Raw genomic sequence first — 22,605 nt, forward strand, 5'->3', positions numbered from 1 at the left:
TTTGCTTTGCACTCGTTTCAAACGGGGACCTATATAGTAATACAAACCTACATAACTAACTGTGTCATAGGGCATGACCCCGTGTGGACGATGCTTAATACTATAACAACGATTTTCTTGTATTTCACTCAATCGTTTATTTGCGGCTTAGATAAACGATTTATTAAACGATTAAAACTGTAAACAAAATCACACCTACAACTACAAATACCCGGTGACATGAGATATAACAGCAATTAAGCGGTTGAATTATTATGTTAGTACATATGCGCTTATGGAGTGAAAATTCCGAACTGTTCGAAATCCAGCATAAGAAAATACAACTGAGATTTTAGTCACGATGGCCGTGACAGGAGTCATCCATCCACTCATGACCATTTTATGCTGTACGTATTTTGAAGTTTATGAGGTCCCTCTAATGCTGCACTTTTACTTGCATATCTGGGCTAACAAAAGCTGTATACGAATTTTTGAAAAGGATATTAAATTTCCTGCTATGTCGTTTTTACTGAAAAATATTCAATCTAAGTGTGGTGTGTGGGGAACTGTGAATAACCAGAGGAAACCCCCTTGTCCGGTAAGCTCACGTGCGCTGGGAAAGGGGATTGGACCCTGATACCATAGGTAAGAATCCAGTTTATTAAGAGGGTAGCAACTCGTTTCGCTTCACTAATTTTGGTACAGTCAATGTCACAAAAGGCTTTCCATAGTTATACCGAGTCACATCGGATTGGCGTCCTTACCATGACAAAAGTCAGTTTTTGAAAAGCGTAGGAACGTGTCTCTTAGAAATCTGATTCCCGTCAAAATGCGATGGTCATCGCGTCCATTCGAAGTTCTTGACGTGACTTCTACGACTTTGATGCCACCTTGACGTTTGCATTAAACTGCACTTCGACCAATAACACCATGTGCCGTGATAATGGTTATCTCCGTGTTTGTCATTATATTAGTAGTAAATTGTAGATTAAGATCACCATTGACTCAAAATTGCTATGATACAAAATAGGTACACAAAGATAAATACACCACTTCTCTTTCATTTCTGTAGCATTTGATTGGAAATTCGGATCGAGTTATTTTACGTTTCTGAATGTTAACGTTTAATATTCTTAATCAACATAAATACTCCTGATTCATAATTGAACTTGGGAAGACAAAACCATAAGAACTTATATGCAAACGTACATTGTTTGATATATTTACACATTTTGTGAAGTTATATTACATAATTAATTTATATAATTATTTTATTCAGACAAAACTCTTCGCATTATGTTTTCTCTGCCATGAAACTCAATGCCACGAAGGCAGAGGTCAGCTTTATGCTTCAGGGAATGTTCCACTGGAAGGATTGTCCATAGAAAATCCGGAAACACGAAGGATATCATCTGCATCAACCATCACATTCTGGTAATTTACGAACACTAGAAGTGAGAAAGCGTTCTCCGCCGAAAGACGACTTAAGACGTATCTTCGGACATCCGTAACTCTGACGTGACTCATTCAACTCATCACGTTCCAAATTCATAGTGTATAAGACGCTAGACGTGGAAGTCATTGCCAAGGACTTCGTTTAGTCGCAATCGAATATAACAAGAAAGAGTGCGTGACGCGAGTGTTCCATATATTATTCTTTTGCCAGGAATTTTTTCGTATTGATGTTGTTGATTTTTGGTATTTGTGCAGGGCTCAAACCGATCATTCACAATGGAGATTTCGCTTATATACTGAGTATTGGAAATTAAATAAAACAGAAAAAATCGAATCATTACGTCTTTGTGTATTTCTGTATAGTTTTCAACCTGTTGAATATTCGCCGCCCTATTCTTTTAATGTTACAACCCCTCTGACATGTATGTGATATAATCCACAACGAATGTGTTTTCACACGCATCTTTTAAGTATTGTATTATGAAATGAGTATGAATGAAACATAAATTTATAAATCATATATTACCGATCCTAGAAAGCAGCGATTTGTTTTTGAATTTTATCTTAATTCTGTCTTTGAATCGAAATTATCCGCGTCATGCGAAAATGTGTCTTATGACAAAGCGGCCAGTGGTGCAGTCTGGCCAGGAGCTACCCTCGCAGACAACGTAGCTCTTGACAAGATTGTCAGCATGCGAAGGCTTGTCTGGATATACTCTGGTCGCATTTGGCTTTAAATCGTTATTTTTCGGCGTAAGCTGCATAAGCCAGCTTTTCACCCTGACTTGACCTTTGTAAGTGTCCAATAAAATTCAAATAAAATTTCCCGCGGCTAGGTACGAATGAATACACTTCATTTATTCCATTGGCTGATTTGAGTATACCACCAGAACATTGGAAACATATCCGCGTCTTTGTAACACTGTTTTACTGTATGAAACAATTTTATATCTAATGAAAAGGCTTAATAGATAGAACAGTTTTACACTCAATTCTCGACATCAATACAGTTTGTGCGTACACCTTTTATTTTCAGAGTATTACCAGCGCAAAAGCGTTTATACTTAAAAGGCTATGTTCTCATATTTAGTACTTACTTCCATATTCCTGTCAACATGTTAACATGTAAAAGTATAAAGAGCAGTGGAAGCGAGGCCTCACTTTAAAGAATTGCATTTCAACCCGCGAGGTTTCGGGTCAAGTCGCGGACATTCAGAGTTTATATACAGGTCATCACCGGAGTTCGCGGTCAGTAAAATAATCGTTATATAATAAAGACGCTATCCGTGAACTAGGTGACCTGGAATTTTCTTTAGACCAGAAATATGTTAAAAGAAGATATTCAGCAATATAATTATGGTATGTCAATAATAGATTCTTAATGTGTTTTCAACAATACAATGATAAATATTATTTTTAATAAATTTAACAATAATTATTCCACCATATTGCCTAATGTACTAAAGTGATATTATGAGCATGTAACAGTTTATAGGTGTCTATCGCAACCGTTGATTATTTTTGATGTTTATTCATATACACTTATAGTAATTAATGCAGCATCAACATACTAAAACAATATACCAGAAAGAGAAAAATAATGCATTTGAATATTAACCGTACATTCGTTTGACAACTGATCATGCGTTTACGAGTTGAACCTAAATTTAGTTTTAGTGCAGATTTGTTCATACGACACAAAGACACAATATTGTTTTACGGATCATTTCGGCTTACAGGACTGGGTGGGTCACGTAAGAATATCGAATATAAAATATATTTTTATAAACAACTGGTAGCAAGGTGAGTTGCAGATAATTGATCAGTAACCACATTTTAACTAACTATTTTGACCTGTTAATTCTTTTCAGCTCAATTCAACAGTGCAAAATGCCCATAATATCACTTTAAGCATGAGCACGATGATTCTCGATACTGTTAATAATCGAATCAAATAGCAATGCCCGACAGACCACTAAAACAGGTTTGTTCTCGTGTGGCCGGTTGACTCATATGTTTAAATTTCACTTCCATTCTTCTTTTGGTTTTCTGTTTTGTATCTATAGGTTTATGACCAGCAATATGTTATAATGTAAAATAAGCCGCGAAAACTCCCCGTAACATCCCGTACTGCGTGTGATGCAGCTAAGAACTGCACAGAAAAAGACATTCTCTATCCTTGATCTCATTCATTAAACTATTTACGCCGTATATCTTTTTTAAAGATATTTCTTGTTTTGCTTAATTACATGTTAATAGGAACTGAAGTATCTGTACATAAGTTATCTGAAATGCTCCATAATCTTATAATTGAATGATGATTGTGAAATAAGAAATATATTTGAAATTTATTCGTTGTATATCCTGTCCTTAAAATTGATGTAGAAAATGTACCTTTTTTAGTCATCAATGTAAAAAAAAACGTTTGAGTATTGTTGTTCGTTTTTCATTTAATAGCCGCATATCCACCGCGTGAAATGTTTATGAAGTGCACGTATATTAACCCATTTATAGCGTCTAGAAAAAAGGCCTTGGCAAACAGCGTAGACCCAGATTAGACGCCGCATGATGCGGCGTCTCATCAGGGTCTGCGATGTTTGCTTAATGGAATTTTTGTAAGAAATATTCTAAATATAGAAATAAATATACCAGACATCCCTAATTTTGGAAATAAATTGATCCAATTCAGAAGGATGGGAGAGTCCACTAGGCATACATGGGTTAAACCACATCATATTGTTCGTAAATACAAATTTTACTACGTTAGAACACATGATTGTTATGAATTTATTTCTCTGTCATCGAAACATATATTTGAAATCTTATTAAGACGCGGTTTTCTTTCCACACATTCAAATAACACTGTTACATCCGCGTCATGCGAAAATTGATCTTACGGCATATGCGCGGCCAACGTAGCTCAAGGCCAGTCTGCATACTTGCGAAGAGCAGGATTTCGGTGACTGGTGGCCTTAGGTGTATGCCGATTTGCCTGCTCTATCTCTCATACCACTAAGCAATGCATAATGACGGCTGAATTTAGGTATAACAAGGTCGTAAACACAGTTACGAATGTTTTGCTTTCAACATATTTCTAAAATCAAATACAACATTAAACAAAACCACACTCCATACATCAACCATCTAAAAACGGACCAAAATGAAGGAAGGGTACATTTTCTCAAACACGAATACCAATAGGCTGTACACCCACCATGTATGGTCTATACTCTATCTTTAAAAAAAACGCTATTTATAACAAACTAGGGCTTCGGAGACTTTTTTCCTTCTCCCACTGGGCTGTAGCTAGCACCCTACGACAATACTCAGTCAATAAACTACCATACATGGAAGTTGCAAGCGTACGCACATGGATCGCTCCGGTACCCCTAGTGCAACCCTTTTAGATAGTTTAAATATCGTGGTACTATTAATTTAATATCTGCGCGGTATGGCTATTTATGCAACTCTTATCAACTCATATGTTTATCCATCATGTGGTCGAAAATAACAAAAATGTGTTGGGTAGAGCGTACCGGCGGGGATGATTGCGCGCACTTGACAAATCTCCACCTCGTCTGTGCGTCTTGGTCTTGAGGACATGACTTACTTTTGATTCCCAGATAAAAAAATTGTAATCCTGTGCATGATTTGAATGTTCATCATTTACCATTTTAACTATCTAACCCTTTTCTCTGCACTTATAAAGCTTATTTTTCAAGCAACGTAAAGTGGTATTCTGTTCCAGCGCAATCATAACTAGTGGGGTCACTGCACTTAGTTATTGTTTTACACTGTTGTTGCTAACTTATACAGTGTTGTAATTTTTAGTATATGAACTCAATTTAGACTGCTTTGTTTAATGCCATCGGGGCATGGTGGACATTTGTTATCAGAACAGGATACCATGTGGTCATAATTTCTTAATAAAGACTATTCTGGTTTGTTGCTCGGCAAAGTCTGCTGTCATGCAGATATTTCAACAGTTGCAATAATAAATGTTAGGTCCTATCAGTGTCTTTCCACACATCCAAATATGGGAGGGTGGGCAGATTTGTATAAAAGCCAGGTGCAGTGAGAAGCTGGGAGAGAGTAGAATTGAACGTAGAGATGTAAGATACAAGTAGTACGGGAGAGTTGGTGGCAGTATGATAGAGAATGGATTTTACCTAGATTGTGAAGACAGTTAACAAATAAACATTATTGGTGTATATATTTATTCTCATAGTGTGTAAATAAAATGTAGACTACATATACTGTGTTGTGAAGTAATGAATTTTCTCCCTCCTTGAAAATTCTAACAACACTAACCTGTCTTCCGCGAGGGGCGTTAATCGGGGTTATTGTGTATCGGTGATTTACACAGGGCACTTAAAATAACAAGGGGCGCCTCTGGAATCGGGGCGTCACTTGTATCTCGCTCGAAACCTCTCTTGGGCGGAGAGCACATAATCAATGCTCATGTACAGTCTTCAAACCAGAGACCTATACAAACATACATTGTTTGTATAGGTCCCTGTTCAAACATACCATTCAATAAAACATAAAATTTAAATCGTCTAGTATGTATTTTGACTAGAAGCCGATTCATGTCACCCTGTGGTGACTTCAAGCCGACGATAGTCACCCCTGGGTGACTAGAATCGGGTTCATTTTACCCCAGGGTGACATGAATCGGCTTCTAGTCACCCCGGGTGACAAGAATCGGCTTGAAGTCACACCAGGGTGACATGAATCGGCTTCTAGTCACCCCCGGGTGACTTGTGGGCCATTTCAGGTCGACAATGACCCATTGAGCATAACTATGTCCCTAACCATTACATAGCTACTGAGTTTTTAAATAAATAAAATGGCGGTAAAACATAACAATAAAACATCATCAGGTGAAATAGATACAACTTAATTCATCATTACTTAATAACGGTAATCACATATTCGGCACCTAATCAATGTAAGGATATCTGGTTATATAATATTATATTCCACCACTCTTCTACTTTTCGACTTCTTAACTGCTCATCGGTCGAGCCACAAATGAGCGTCTCTTCCAGAGCACATTAAGGCCTCATTGGCCAACATGCACAGGTCTATTTGGATCAAAGTGATATCTATTGCGAATACCCGGATAGCCGGAGAAAATTTGACCCACTTTGGCTCAAAATCAAGGTCCCCCCCCCCCCCCCCCCGAAAGGTCGCAGGAGCAGGTCCACCCTATAGGTACACTGTATTAAGAGGCTGAACCTGACAAGACTGCGTGGATGCGCAGGCTGGGCTGGAGCTACGCTTGTTGTATATTACATAAGACCCATTTTTTTCATGACGCAGATCTTCATTGCGTCTTGTAAATGGAACATCGAACCACGAACATTTCCAATAGAATATTGAAGTCACGCTGTTTATTACATGTATTTATAGCAAACCTGCAAATGTCGGTATCCTAATCGGGATTGCAGGAAATATTTTAAGACAGAATGACCGCGTACGTCAGACATGTCACACATGTGTGTACGTCAGACATGTCACACATGTGTGTACGTCACACATGTCACACATGTGTGTTTAGATATTTAAACGATTGACCTTTCCATGTTTACTATTTCTGTAGTGTTTCTGTAGTTTTGTCTCATAATACAAAACAAATGGCATTTACAGAATAGTTTTCAATCCTTTCGTTCCCTTAAATTTGTGTTTTTGATATCTTAAAAGCAATACTATGTTATCGTGTATTGATAGTGCATTCCGTTTTCCTCTGACGACTAACTGACCTTGTCTGACCCTGAAAGTCTTTGGGATGGAATTTAATGGTAATGCGTAATTGTAACTGGGCAAAAATGTGTTCTATGATTCGTATGAACGTGCAGAGAGTAGTCCGCATTTCCAAACACTGTTCAGTGTAACATCCTATACTACAAAGACGCGGTGATGTGGCCAATGTTCCGGGTGATAATGCTAAAATCAGTCAATGTTATAATGCGAATGTATTAATTCGTGTCTGCTGGCCATTTAAGGTGAGACGCTGGGTTTAACAGCTACGCCAGAAAGGGATCGAAGGATTTGTATATACCTTCTCAAGGAGTGTGGTAAATGCTCATTCGTATATAATAAATGAACACGGTGTACATTTTAAACACAGGAAAATGTGTTTCCTCTATGTTAAGTAGGTAACTACGTTTTGCACTATTCCCATACGGACACCATTTTTGTGTGTGTTTGTTTCAAGTTTCGTTTCAAATTAGCAATAACAAAACTTTATCTAGTTATGTCCCCCACTATAGTAGTGGGGAACATATTGTTTTTGCCCTGTCTGTTGGTCTGTTGGTCTGTTGGCTGGTTTGCGCCAACTTTAACATTTTGCAATAACATTTGCTTTATTGAATATAGCAACTTGATATTTGGCATGCCTGTGTATCTCATGGAGCTGCACATTTTGAGTGGTGAAAGGTCAAGATCAAGGTCATCCTTCAAGGTCAGAGGTCAAATATATGTGGCCAAAATCGCTCATTTTATGAATACTTTTGCAATATTGAAGATAGCAACTTGATATTTGGCATGCATGTGTATCTTATGGAGCTGCACATTTTGAGTGGTGAAAGGTCCAGGTTAAGGTCATCCTTCAAGGTCAGAGGTCAAATATATGTGGCCCAAATCGCTTATTTTATGAATACTTTTGCAATATTGAAGATAGCAACTTGATATTTGGCATGCATGTGTAACTTATGGAGCTGCACATTTTGAGTGGTGAAAGGTCAAGGTCATCCTTCAAGGTCAGAGGTCAAATATATGTTGCCCAAATCGCTTATTTTATGAATACTTTTGCAATATTGAAGATAGCAACTTGATATTTGGCATGCATGTGTATCTCATGGAGCTGCACATTTATAGTGGTGAAAGGTCAAGGTCAAGGTCATCCTTCTAGGTCAAATATATGGGTCAAAATTGCTCATGTAATGTAACTTCTGCAATATTGAAGCTAGCAATTTTATATTTGACATGCATGTGTATCTCATGGAGTGGTGAAGGGTCAAGGTCAAGGTCATCCTTCAAGGTCAAACGTCATATAGGGGGACATTGTGTTTCACAAACACATCTTGTTAAAAAATGAGTCTATATAGTTACTATATAGTATATTATAGCACGGACTCTAGATTACACGGATATGAAACGGGACCGTTACGCCAAATATCTTGTTGTGTCTAAGTCACGTGACCGTGTCGTATCTGTCGATCTTTTATCGAAGCGCCGATGTTATACATTTGATGTACCCACTCACGTATTTTGTTAAATTATAGTTTCATTTCTAGGCCGATTTTGACAAATTATATATCATTAGAAAGCTTACGTAATGTAGTTTTCAGATATATAAATATATATTAAGTTTTTCTTCTGATTTTGGCAGCTCGGCGAGTTATAACTTTAACTTTTGCAAATATCATACCGTTTTGGAGTTTTAGAATCTAGATTTACGGTTGACATGTTTGTACTTTATACCGATTTGTAGCGTTTATATTTGGAGTTCAGTTTTAAAAATAACATCTTGCTTAGGAGAATAGAATTCTGTATATGATAGAAAAAAAATTGGTTTAAAAATGAAAGCAAGTAAGGAATGAAGGCGGAAATAAGTAGCGCGCGGTCCTAACGAACCGAACTGATGGCGATTATGCTTTTGTTTAGATACCGGCCATTGAATTTCCTTTGCCACGATTATTATATTTTTTATGGAATATATTGAAATATTTTGTTCTAGAGACATATCCATAAAGCTAAGTATTAATGAAGCTTAATAAATTTACGATTTCAGCTCTTGATTATAACACAGAAAGGGTGTTAATTTTATGATGAAACAGCGTATACAAATGTATAGCGGACCCTCTTGATATTTTTCGGCTTTGCATACTTCAAATATAATGGGTGTCAAAACATTCATCGTTTGTTGTTTATTATCAAAAAGGTAATTATGTAAAATAATATGAAAGGTTATTAACCATAAATTATCAATTAATTAAAATTATTTAAAGATTCTTGAAAATCACGGCCAACTGTCTATGCATGTATATTGAAATATCTTTATAAGTTAACAGAGTTATAAATATATAGAATTCTAAATTAAAACTCTGTATTATTTGTATTTTTCGGAAAGATTATTTAACCCCGTTGTGGTCAAATGAGAATGCTGTTTTTAATTATGTTGTTCCGTACACTACCATACACTCTTTATGGAACTACGAAATGACGGAGTTTTTTTTACCGGTACCCGCTAAATACGTTAAGTGTTAAGTATTAAATTTTTAAAATGTTTAAAATGTACATGTATAGGTATTAAGCACTTATAATTATTGTGATTTAGCTGGCTGACATCTATACAGTATTTAGTTTATGGCAATCTGTATGGGCAGATGACTATAAATGTTTTCAATACGCTACATATCTTATAAACGCAAAATTGAGTATTTGGCGTTACATTACTCCAATAAATGACCACTAATACCACGAGAAGACATGGAGGTATCATAAAAAGTGTAATCTGACCAGACATTGCCACCTGTGGTTAGGGACCAATATACAAGTATAGGTCCCTGCTGTGGCGTATGACACCATAGTGTTATTTAGTATTGGTCGGCACAGTTTCTGATCATAACGAGATAATTGGTTTGTGCTGAACACAGGGGCAATAAAACCACAGATCTATCAATAAACAAGATTATTGAGATATCTTTTTTTGAACACCGCGATAAAAATGCTCAAACCATGGACTCTAGATTACACGGATAAGAAACATGGCAACATGCTCAGAATCATCACTGCTATATGTGTAATCACCTAACAATTCGTCTAAAAATAATTTATATATTTGAGTTGAAGACGATGTACTGTTGTTTAAGTCTGAATAAACTATCTGTCTGCCTGTCTAAATCCAAGCCGTCATCGTCCCGGAGAAAAAAAAATCTGATTTTCAATAGTTGGACATGATGCCCTGATGTCAAAATACGAAATGACCCGCGTAACACGGACCGTGATTTTCAAGAATCTTTAATAAATTGATAATTAAAGGTAAATAACATTTCAAATAATTATACATAATTACCTTGTTGATAATAAACAGCAAACGATGAATGTTTTTGACACCCATTTTATTTCAAGTATGCATGCAAAGCCGAATAATATCGAGAGGGTCCGCTATATACGCTGTTTCATCATAAATTTTACACCCTTTCTGTGTTATAAACAAGAGCTGAAATCGTTAATTTATTAAGATTCATTTATAATAAGCTTTATTGATATGTTTCGTGAACAAAATACTACAATATATTCCATAAAAAATATAATAAGATGGCAAAAGAAATTCAATGGCCGGTTTCTAAACAAAAGCATAATCGCCAAGACCGTAGCATCAGTTCAGTGCGTTAGGAACGCGCGCTACATTTTCCCGCCTTCATTCCTTAATTACTTTCGTTTTTAAACAAATTTTTTTTCTATCGTATACAGAATTCTATTCTCCTAAGCAAGATGTAATTTTTAAAACTGAACTCCAAATATAAACGCTACAAATTGGTATTAAGTACGAACATGTCAACCGTAAATCTACATTCTAAAACTCCAAAACGGTATGATATTTGCAAAAGTTAAAGTTATAACTCGCCGGGCTGTCGAAATCAGAAGAAAAACTTAATATATATTGATATATCTGTTTACTACGTAACGTAAGCTTTCTAATGATATATAATTTGTCAAAATCGGCCGAGAAATGAAACTATAATTTAACAAAAGACGTGAGTGGGTACATCAAAATGTATAACCTCGGCGCTTCGCTGTACGCTAATCGTAAAAGATCGATAGCCACAACACGTTAAAACGCGCGGTGGTAAAACATAAAATGTGTATTTCTTGTGTTTAACTCGCTATAAATCCATTAATAACAACGGGAATATACTAAAAGTTATATTTTTTTGAAAGAGGAATTAATAAGCAACAAGATAACGTATAAACCAATAAAATCGGATGAATAGTTTTTGCATAAGATTGAATTTACTACAGTAAGGGTCAAATACTCGATTCATCTCCTGTCAATATACACTCCGTGATTATAGTGATTATTTGCTGTGATTGAATAATTTATTTGCAGATACAATAATGACCTATATTTTTTCCTTGTTTGTCGACATATAAACTGTAAGGTGGCAACCCTTTGATGCTTTGCATCAGTGGCTTTCTTGTTGGATATCAAACGTTTTCCCTTCGATACTGTACTGCGATTTTGCGACAGCGTGATCCTGAGCTGTTCTCTCAGGGGAGGTAATCGCTGCCAGATGTTTAGTTATAGTGTTGTGAGACTTTAGTTTGTAGCACAATAACCGGAAGTTGATATAGTTTTTTGGGCAAGATGGCGACTATCATAAAGTTTCCCTCCAAGTTTAGATTTTTTTGTCATTGTTTCTTACATATTTTAAAATTAAACTCAACAGCTTTGACACAATTACCGTATCTATGGATATAGTGTGTAATGCAACAGTTGACATTCATCAGAAAAGTAGCAGTCCGTCGATTACTTCGTTGATATGAGTCAATTGCACCAAACACTGCCTTTTCAGGGGCTATTGCCTTATTCATTACAGATTGTGTCTGCTTTTACGTGGACAATCAAAGAAACTTGTTAAACAACAAACATTTTTGATTCCTGAAATGCCAGGGCCATTAATCTGCTATGTTTGTGGAAGTGCTGGAGCAGAGACACGTTTGCGGGTTCGGCCGTACGACCATGAACCGTACTTTCCATTTTTGGCACATCACGAGCTGCCGAAGGGTGCCAGGGATGTGACTCGGGAAGGACTTATAGACAGCTGTGCAGTGTGTTATATGTTCCTCACCCAACAATGGGACTCGTATGAAAGGTCTAAGACTCCCGCTGTAAAACGATTGTATTGGTTGAAACGCTCAGACAATGGCAGTTTTACTGGAGCCGAGATGCGCATACAAGGAGAGTACATTGCTCAAGTTATGGGATTGCAATATCCGCCTGGTGTTGATGATCGTGGATCACCAGACCAGGCTGCTGATGGTGAATTATTCAATAATAGCAAAGTGAGTGTTTCAAACTACAGCTCTCATGATAGTAAGAAAAACAACGAACAGGATAAATCAAACAAAATCTCTGCTCTAGATCTTTCAAATCCCAAGAAAGTTGTGGACAAAAATGAAGCTAACAAATGCCCTGTTGAGTCATCAGTGTCTGCCATCTGCTTTGTTTGTGGTAATGTTTATTCACATACAAATTATAATTATCTGAATGTGTTTGACCACGGAACAGGTGAGCCATATTTTCCTGCACTTGAAAGAGTAGAACCCTGCCCAGGAGCTGAATATATGTCAAGGAGTGGTCGAGTGAAAAGCTGCACTAACTGCAAAAATGTTCTTTTTCAACAGTGGCAGGCATATGAAATGACGGGAACCCCACTGCCTTTAAGGGCATTCAAGTTTTTGCGGGAAGACAGAATCGATAAACAAGAGGCTGAAGTCAAGACAGAGAAATATGCTGCTAATGAAGATGTTTCAACATATCATTGCTACATTTGTGGAAGTCCATACATAGCTGATCACATTCGTCTTCTTCACACCCTTCCTCCAAAGAGGCCTTCCTTAAACTCCATGTTTTTTCCTTTTGTAAGAGACTTAAAAAGACCATCTGGAGCTGAGCCCCTCCGCTCAGACGGTACTGTGATTGTTTGCATACAATGTAATGGGCATCTTAGCTGTCAGTGGGAGTTTCAAGAAAAAGAAGGTGTGAATGTCTATAACAGGCAATATTCTTTAAATTTCCTGATGGATAAATCTGACCCCGCTAGGCAATTTTCATCCAGAGCAACGAAAAATCATGATCTTGGTGAAGGAGTTGAACCTTTGAATATTAACACTTCTTCTTCAGGCTCTACACCTAAAATTTCAGAACCAGGATTAGCACATGGACTCTTGGCCATAGCGTCTGACAATAACTCTTCCCTTAGACCATGCTCAAGGAGTCCTGATATGTCCTGTAGTCCTGTTAAAAATTGCGATAGCATTGTAAACTCTCATGCTTCCACAACTGCTGATGCCAACACGACTAGCAGCAACTTCAAGACTGTGCCTCATCCACTTCAACAGGTGACAGAAATACCTCATAAAGTTTGTTTCTTGTGTGCCCAGGAATGTTTGATTTTCAAAATGAAGCTAACGAGTTCCTATCCGACAAAACATGAAGCCAAACATATTAATGCTCAAGTAGAACCTTTCTTTCCCTTCCTGGCTAATTGCTCACCAGCAACGGGTGCTGAACCCCTCACAGAAGAAGGATGTGCTATTTTATGCAAGTTGTGCTACTATAACCTTCTACGACAGTGGCAGGAGTACGAACAGTCCAGCAATCCAGCAGACAGTAACCGTTGGCTACGAAAATATTGTCTGCCTGACTATGTTTGCTACATTTGTGCGGGAGTTAATGAGCGAAAGTACATGAGAAGCATTGTGGTGAAGAATTTTAACTTCCTGAATGACTTCACAGCTCCTGTTGGTGCTATGAAGATTGACGAAGGGGAAAGGGTTGTAGCGTGTAAAACATGCGCGTACAGCTTGATGCAGCAGTTCACCGAGTTCGAACGTATGGGCGTACCACAGGCACAGAGGAAGTTTAACTGGAAGAAATCTAATCTCTCTGAATACGTTGACAAGGTGAGTTTAATAAAGGGGGTATATAGCAGTCTTGGCAAAATCTTTAAAAATCTTACATGCCCAGGGATAACTTAATATAAAATATGATTGGTCAGTTGGGTAAATACGCTTTTCTATAAATACATGTGCTTTGTAACAAAATGTTTTTATGAAAGAAAATATTTAGCAAAAATGTCTCAAATACCTTAATATGATAGTTTAGTGGTTTGATGCACAAACCATCATGAGGTATACCGATTTACCAGTTTATTTAAAGTTTCATAAAAATTAAAAATGTTCATTTGTTTTTATTGTTTGCAAATATTACCATCAAGCCCATTAATGATCACAAACGGCATTTTACTTTTCTTTTGAAATAGGTCTGTCCGCATTTAATGCAGGGTTGGCATATTGACCGGTCAATTGGCATATTGACCGGGCCGGCAGTCAATACCCGGTTAAAACCGGTCAATACTGGTCTTTACTGGTCAATACTGGTCAATTGAAAATTGTAGCATCTAAACATTACAAAGGAGCCATTTTATATTAAATCAATAATTGTTCTGTAATTGATAAACTTTTTCTGAGTTATTTATTGTAAAAACAAGATGTGTTTGTGAAACACAATGTCCCCCTATATGACGTTTGACCTTGAAGGATGACCTTGACCTTGACCCTTCACCACTCAAAATGTGCAGCTCCATGAGATACACATGCATGACAAATATCAAGTTGCTATCTTCAATATTGCAAAAGTATTCATAAAATGAGCGATTTTGGACACATATATTTGACCTCTGACCTTGAAGGATGACCTTGACCTTGACCTTTAACCACTCAAAATGTGCAGCTCCATGAGATACACGTTCATGCCAAATATCAAGTTGCTATATTCAATATAACAAAAGTTATTGCAAAATGTTAAAGTTGGCGCAAACAGACCAACCAACCAACCAACAGACCAACCAACCAACAAACAGGCAGGGCAAAAACAATATGTCCCCCACTACTATAGTAAAAATCTTTAAAGCTGTAAAAGTTACTTCTTTATTATTTATGGAAACAGCCTCAACTACATAAGGACTAAGGCAATATCTTTATCTCAGAGTATCACATCTGTTACTAAAGTATTATTACTATTGTAGGTACCATAGCATTTCACTAATCTATTGATATATCTATTTGATAAGCAGATGGACAAACAGAACTCGTGTGTATTCTAGGGTTATAAATCTGGCCTCTTAGTTGGTAATAAAATGCATGCAGTGTTATGTCTCTGATATTGACAATTAAGCAAATCTGCCCTTAGGCTATTTCACCAGGGGACAAAAATTCCACTCGTCCGCTCGTATTGACGAGTGAAATCTTGAAAGGACGAGTGAATTTCCCTAAAGCTCTCGTCCTACAGGACGAGTGAAAAAAAGCTGATGTTAAAAAATGAGTTTTCTGACCAGTAAGACTATTTTTCATTTAATAAAATCATTTTCTAAAAGCATATCTATTCCGAAAGTAGAATGCGAATGAACCGGAAATTGTAATTGTAAATTTCATACAGCAGGTGCGCGTTGTTATGCGAGACTTGTGTCCCGAGTAAATATTGGCTTTTTGGTGTAAGCTTTGCGCGTACATGTTGACAGGGAACCATGCGACTGCAGTCACTGTTAGTATTGACTTTTAAAGAATTATTTAAGCGTGAAGTACGGTTTTAAACCAGATTTAAACCAATCTGAATTTCGTTTGAAAAATGTCTGACATACGAGCGTTCTTAAAAGGGGGCGGGGGCGATTTTTTTAAACGTCCGAAACGGAAAGCACGCGAGCATTAGAAAAAATTATTTATTTTGTGTTCCTCATAAATAAAGTAACTTATTTCACTGCTTAGCAGTAATATACTTTAGGAAATTTTATAAGTCATATCAGCCCTTTGCAATCTTTATTTCACACATATTTGATGGACGAGTGCGTGTGTTTGCAGGACGAGTGAAAATTTTAATGCACTGGTCCTGCAGGACGAGTGCAGTTTATGAATATTTTTGTCCCCTGTATCACTCACACAAAAGAAGATTACATTGTACTTGCTATTAATTTAATAGTTACTTCTAACTTGTTTCCTTTCTGTATTAAGAGGTTTTTTTTCCCTTTCATATTAAAAAGTTCAATTGGTATTCAAATGAATAACCAATCAAAGTTCGATTTTGCCAACAAATAATGTTTTCCAATAGTGGGTCTACTCTTCTTTTCAATTATTTTTTTCTTTTAATAATTATCTTTTATGATGTTTTTATATTCTTATATCAATACAAATGAAAGTTTTTTTCACTATTTTGTTAAAAAAGTATTTAAAGAAATCAATGCAAGAATACATGACAAGTAAGGATTAAGGCCCTATTATCAGTTTTGGGTGCCCCAACCTGTATAGGTGAGAAGACTGTTAGAAGACTGTGGGGACAGTGGGGTATGAGGAACAACTCATAAACAGTAATTGACAGGTTCTTGTTGAATCAAGCACAGAATTATCTGAGCATCATAATTCATAAGAATTGAAAAAAAGTTCAATCAACCAGAAAAATCCAATTGACCAACTTTGACTTATTTGCAAAATTTTGAGAGATTGGCCTACAAATTGCATGAACAGGTATAAAATAGTGGGTATTAATAGCTTAAGACATTATTGGCAACATGTCTGTTTAATTTATATTTATGCCCCCCTTCGAAGAAGAGGGGGTATATTGCTTTGCTCATGTCGGTCTGTCGGTCGGTCTGTCGGTCGGTCCGTCCACCAGGTGGTTGTCAGACGATAACTCAAGAACGCTTGGGCCTAGGATCATGAAACTTCATAGGTACATTGATCATGACTCGCAGATGACCCCTATTGATTTTGAGGTCACTAGGTCAAAGGTCAAGGTCACGGTGACCCGAAATAGTAAAATGGTTTTTTAATGATAACTCAAGAACGCATACGCCTAGGATCATGAAACTTCATGGGTAGATTGATCATGACTCGCAGATGACCCCTATTGATTTTGAGGTCACTAGGTCAAAGGTCAAGGTCAAGGTGACCCGAAATAGTAAAATGGTTTCCGGATGATAACTCAAGAATGCATACACCTAGGATCATGAAACTTCATGGGTAGATTGATTATGACTCGCAGATGACCCCTATTGATTTTGAGGTCACTAGGTCAAAGGTCAAGGTCACGGTGACCCGAAATAGTAAAATGGTTTTCGGATGATAACTCAAGAACGCATATGCCAAGGATCATGAAACTTGATAGGTAGATTGATCATGACTTGCAGATGACCCCTATTGATTTTGAGGTCACAAGGTCAAAGGTCAAGGGTCAAGGTCACGGTGACCCGAAATAGTAAAATGTTTTTCGGATGATAATTCAAGAACGCTTTAGCCTAGGATCATGACACTTCATAGGTACATTGATCGTGACTCGCAGATGACCCCTATTGATTTTCAGGTCACTAGGTCAAAGGTCAAGGTCACAGTGACAAAAAACGTATTCACACAATGGCTGCCACTACAACGGACAGCCCATATGGGGGGCATGCATGTTTTACAAACAGCCCTTGTATCAATATTGTTTAATTAGGCATGGAATATAAATTAAAATTGGGGGTAAAGTTCAATCGACCAGTATTGACCAGTAATGACCACTTCGGGAGTATTGACCAGGGCAGTTTTATATTGTATTGACCGGGGCGGTTTTATTAATAGCATAAGACATTATTGGCAACATGTCTGTTTAATTTATATAATCAATATTGTTTAATTAGGCATGGAATATAAATTAAAATTGGGGGTAAAGTTCAATCGACCAGTATTGACCAGTAATGACCACTTCGGGAGTATTGACCGGGGCGGTTTTAACCGGTTAAAACCGGGGGCGGTCGATTGGTGCCAACCCTGATTTAATGTCATTAGTTAATAGTTTCAGTGCTCCAGATAATCATTTGGGTAATAAGGTTTTCACCCTTTGATTTAAAAAAATAGGGTGATTTCGCTCTTGAAATAGGGTGAAATGAGTTATAATAAGTCATACCTTAAAATCATTGCTGCTTTCCTCGTTGAATAAAAGTCAATCTTAGTCACTTCAACGTATCCATTCAGATTCAGATTACTTCTGTTGAAGCTGCACACTTGTATTGATTCAATAAAAAGACATGTAAACTATAATAATTAACTTTAATAAACTGATCTTTCATAACATCTTTAATTCTTGAAACTGTCCATAATATAAACATTTAACTTAAAAAATCGATAATACAAATGATTTGTCACTTAATGGCTCTTGCTTTCTTGGTTCAAAAAGTTTGTGATCGATTGATATTTTGGTGCAACAATCGCGGACGTCTTTCATTTTTATTTCACATCGTTATAGAAACTGAAAGTACAGATGCTTAACAAATACATGCACAATGAGCGACAAATTAAATCAGATTGAAAAAAAGACATGTATGTCGCAAATAATTTGGTCAGATGCTGTAATTAACCATGAAATCTAGTCCGCTCTTTTTTTTTTAGTCCGCAGAGCGTTTGAATAACTTTGACTGTTTTCCTGCTCCTTCATCCAGACGCTGCAGACTTGCTGAATAAAAGCGACGTCACATTACGATCATAATTGCAACGAGAATATACCGAAAATGAGCAAAGAATTTTCGATTGAAGATATAGTATCGTACACGTCGAATTTAAGGAATTTGCGTAAAAGTCAAATTGGTTGCATTTTCAATACGCATGATATTGTATTTCTTTGCGTTTTTAAACATTTTAATAGGGTGAAAGACGCAGATACACAGCTTATCTGGGGCACTGAGGCCATCCTTAAAAAATTGTTTGTTTGGCATAACCCGACCCAGGTAAATTTGGTTGGGTCGGTAGGTAGGGATTTTATTTTTTTTTAGTAATTTTTTTTTCTGACATTGAACTCCGACATATACCAAACTGAAAGGTAGTTATCAAATAAAGCTCCAAGTCTTCTGCCTAATAAAAGGAAATTGGTAAAGATTTTTCTGCACCATCCGTATCACCGCACGTGTATTCGTAAGTCTATTTTTTCTATAAAGAGCTTCTTTTCATTTACTTATTTTTTATACGACTTTTGCCATCGGCCGTTATATTGTAGGCAGACGACAATATCAACTGTGTATTCCATTATCTGCGCATGAATTACCCAATATTACCAGATAGCGAACTCAATGTTGATTGGCCCGCTACCATATGCGCTTCAAATTGTTCATGGAAACAAAGAGAAAAATAGTTTAAAAAACACACTCCGGATTAAAATGGCGGATGTTTTCAATGAAATTTAACGAGATTTAAGCATATTCGCAAATTATATTTTTCTAGCGCCAAATTCGCTATGCTTTCGCAAATGGCGAACGACAGCACGAGCCCTGTAGTAGTGAGCATTTATTCCAATAATAACACGTTCACAATGCTCGCGCTGTCGTTCGCCATTTGAGTCATTTGCAAAACTATTGAAAATTTGGCTCAAGAAAAATCTAAATTGCGAAAATGCGAAAATCTAGTAAAAGTTTGTTGAAAACATCCGCCCTTTTTAATCCTGACTGGTTTTCTATATTTGTCTCTTTGTTTCAATGAAAGTGTTTGCAATTTGAACAGGAAACCCGGTCTGTACCCGATTAGACATTGCTTGACCTTATTGTAAATGAAGTGCACATGGTAGCTGGCCAATCAGCATTGAGCTCGCTTACACATGACATGACGTTGTCGAATGAAATGTGAGAACGGGTGGAGCTATCGGATAATATTGGGTCATTCATGTGCAGATGTTGTATAATTTGAATACACATTTAATATTGCCGTCTGCCTCCAAAATAGTCAAGGTCAAGGTCATCCTTCAAGGTCAAACGTCATATAGGGGGACATTGTGTTTCACAAACGCATCTTGTTTTTATGTATTACCTTATTTTTAAAAGTGATAATACAGTCAATGACATTAATGTAATGTAGTTAGGTTTCTTTTAATAATCGTCCTAAATTATTGTTCATATTGATAAGGTTGGAATAACAGACAGTTTTCACACTGTGAAAAAGTGGCAACAACTTTTTTGGGGCCAGTGAAACCCCTGGGTCATGGTTCACAATGGTCCATTGGTGATCGCAAAAGATCCACTTCTCCCTAAAACTGCCTCACTTCTCCCTCTCCAGAGCTGAAGGAGAAGTGACTTCTCCCAAAAATTGGAGTCTAGCTTGATCCCTGCATCAGAGTAAAAAGTCCAGAATTATCTCCCCTTGAATTTGAGAAAATTGTGAAATAAGGCTTGTTTACCCAATAAAGTCCACAGTTTTCATCCAATCATTTCTTTACTTGCACAGTGTCTTAATCTGAATGATGAGTCAAACCCTTTTGAAAATGAGCAATATCGGAGTTATTAGTCCAGAAATATCTCCCCTTGAATTTGAAAAAAAAGGAAAATCTTTAACATTTTGCCAATATTTTTGCAATATTGAAGATAGCAACTTCATATTTGGCATGCATGTGTATCTCATGATGATGGAGCTGCACATTTTGAGTGGTGAAAGGCCAAGGTCAACGGCATCCTTCAAGGTCAAAGGTAAAAAAATATTCAAAGCGGCGCACAAGGGGACATAGTGTTTCCGACAAACACATTTCTTGTTTGTTTGCATATAAAGTTCTATCCTTTTGAAACTTCAAAGGATGTTTTATATCATCAAGGGCCAGAACCCCATTGAGAGTGAAGAAAATTTGTCCAACTTATTGTTGAAAAGGAGCAATTTGAAGTTTAAATTTTACGTTTCTTCTTATTTATGCGATAATTTTGGGTCTGTTTATTTAATACTTACTCAGATTGTTCATACTATCAAGGGCTTGAGCCCTATTGATTTCAGCCAGTAGAGCGATTCAGGCCCTCATGGGCCTCTTGTTTAAGAATTTTCTTCACAGATTTCATTAAAACTGAACAGTTATTCCCTATATTAAAATGACCGCATAGGCCCTATTTTTTTTATTTCTCAATATTTTTCAGTCTTTATATGGAAAGAAAACTACACATTATACTGTTATTTGATTGGCAAGTTTAAGTTTTTGTCTGAGCTGGGTTTTTTAGGAAGTGCTTCACCGATATCATTCAAACATTTATCCTCCATATTGAAATGATTCCATGGGCAAAGTTTAAATTTGTTCTTTATTAATACTTTTTACGCATTCTCCTGGTTTAACCTACATGTAATGGATATTTGTCCTCTAGCCATGCATTGTATTGGCTCCAAATTTAAATGGTATAGCATTAAAATTAAATCTTTATTTTAATTGTCACATAATCAAAATAAAGGGATTAAGAAAACCAGAAATTAATTGTTTGCAGCAAAACAGAAGTTCTGGACCGCAGTTTTACCCTGGTCAGCCCGTGGTCACTTCAAGCACTACAAGCATGGAATCAGCAGATAAAAGAAAGGACCAAGGTAAAGTGTCCATTTTTTATCAGATTATCAGGTTGGGTTGGTCACATACATAGTATTACAGTTCTTTTTCGGGCTTTCCACAAACCGTTTCATCTTTTCTTTTGAGTTTTGAACAGGTCTCAAATCACTTTCTTCAAAGGGTATTATTACCGGTTTACACGATATGCAGTAAAAAAAGTCACCTATAATGCTGACAATTTTCTCCTTTCAATTGTGTTTTAAGGTGGGTTCCCACTGCCCATTCCGATCAACTTGATCATCCCGATCACCGAAATATTCCGACCAAACCCGACTAAAAAGGGTATACACGACTTCTTCTCGACCTCTTGTCGATAACACACGACCCCCACATGACTCATTCACGACGTCCACTCAACCATCTTTCCGATTTCCGCTCGATCATCTCGACCTATACCCGAGCCCTTTACAATCTCAGCTCGACCAAGTGGACCTCAGCTCGACGGCCACCAGATCTTTACACGACCAGATAGTGATGGTCCTACTACAGTCGTACAAAGCGATCTAAAATAACTTGGGCAGAGGTCGAGCGGATTGGGTCCAGTGCTCGTGTATAGTCGAATAGCATTTGGGAAGTGATAGTGTACGGTCGAGTAGCTGTCAGGTAGCAGTCTAGTAAATTTTTACATCAAATCGAATAGAGGTCGAGTGGATCGTGTTGCGATCTAAAATAACTCGGGTAGAGGTCGAGCGGATCGGGTACAGATCGTGTAAAAGATATCAATCCGATCCCCTCGATCATGATCAACTCGATCTTCTTCTCCACGAATACACGATCACTTCCCGAGCGCATCTCGATCCATTTCCTACTCGACAGCTTCTCGATATTTTTTGACATGTCAAAAAATATCTGGTAGGGAGCCCGACCAATGGCGACCTACCCAACCGCCCTCGACCACTCATGCCGACCGAACCAGACCAGTATCCGACCGCTTGGTCGAGCTTGATCCAGTTGATCTAATCGGCAGTGGGAACCGAGCTTTAGCTCGGCTGTTTTCGGAGAAAACTCAAGGTATT

The 22,605-nt window shown here is 37.2% G+C and overlaps 2 protein-coding genes across 7 annotated transcripts in view; one reads left to right on the top strand and one right to left on the bottom strand.

The window, feature by feature from the left end:
* LOC127846488 (uncharacterized) overlaps positions 1–22,605 on the bottom strand; it is a 496,240-nt gene that overhangs the window by 336,370 nt on the left and 137,265 nt on the right. The gene's annotated exons all lie outside the window — the stretch shown is intronic.
* Positions 11,807–22,605, top strand: part of LOC127846485 (genetic suppressor element 1-like) — a 125,802-nt gene continuing 115,003 nt past the window's right edge. For both annotated transcript variants that reach the window (XM_052377754.1, XM_052377755.1), the window contains exons 1-2: positions 11,807–14,133; positions 21,474–21,570. In XM_052377754.1, coding sequence (XP_052233714.1) covers positions 12,112–14,133; positions 21,474–21,570 — 2,119 coding nt within the window. In that variant the 5' untranslated portion in view covers positions 11,807–12,111. The remainder of the gene's footprint in view (positions 14,134–21,473; positions 21,571–22,605) is intronic.

Source organism: Dreissena polymorpha, chromosome 9 (assembly GCF_020536995.1).
Source record: "Dreissena polymorpha isolate Duluth1 chromosome 9, UMN_Dpol_1.0, whole genome shotgun sequence".
Taxonomy (NCBI): Eukaryota; Metazoa; Mollusca; class Bivalvia; order Myida; family Dreissenidae; genus Dreissena; species Dreissena polymorpha.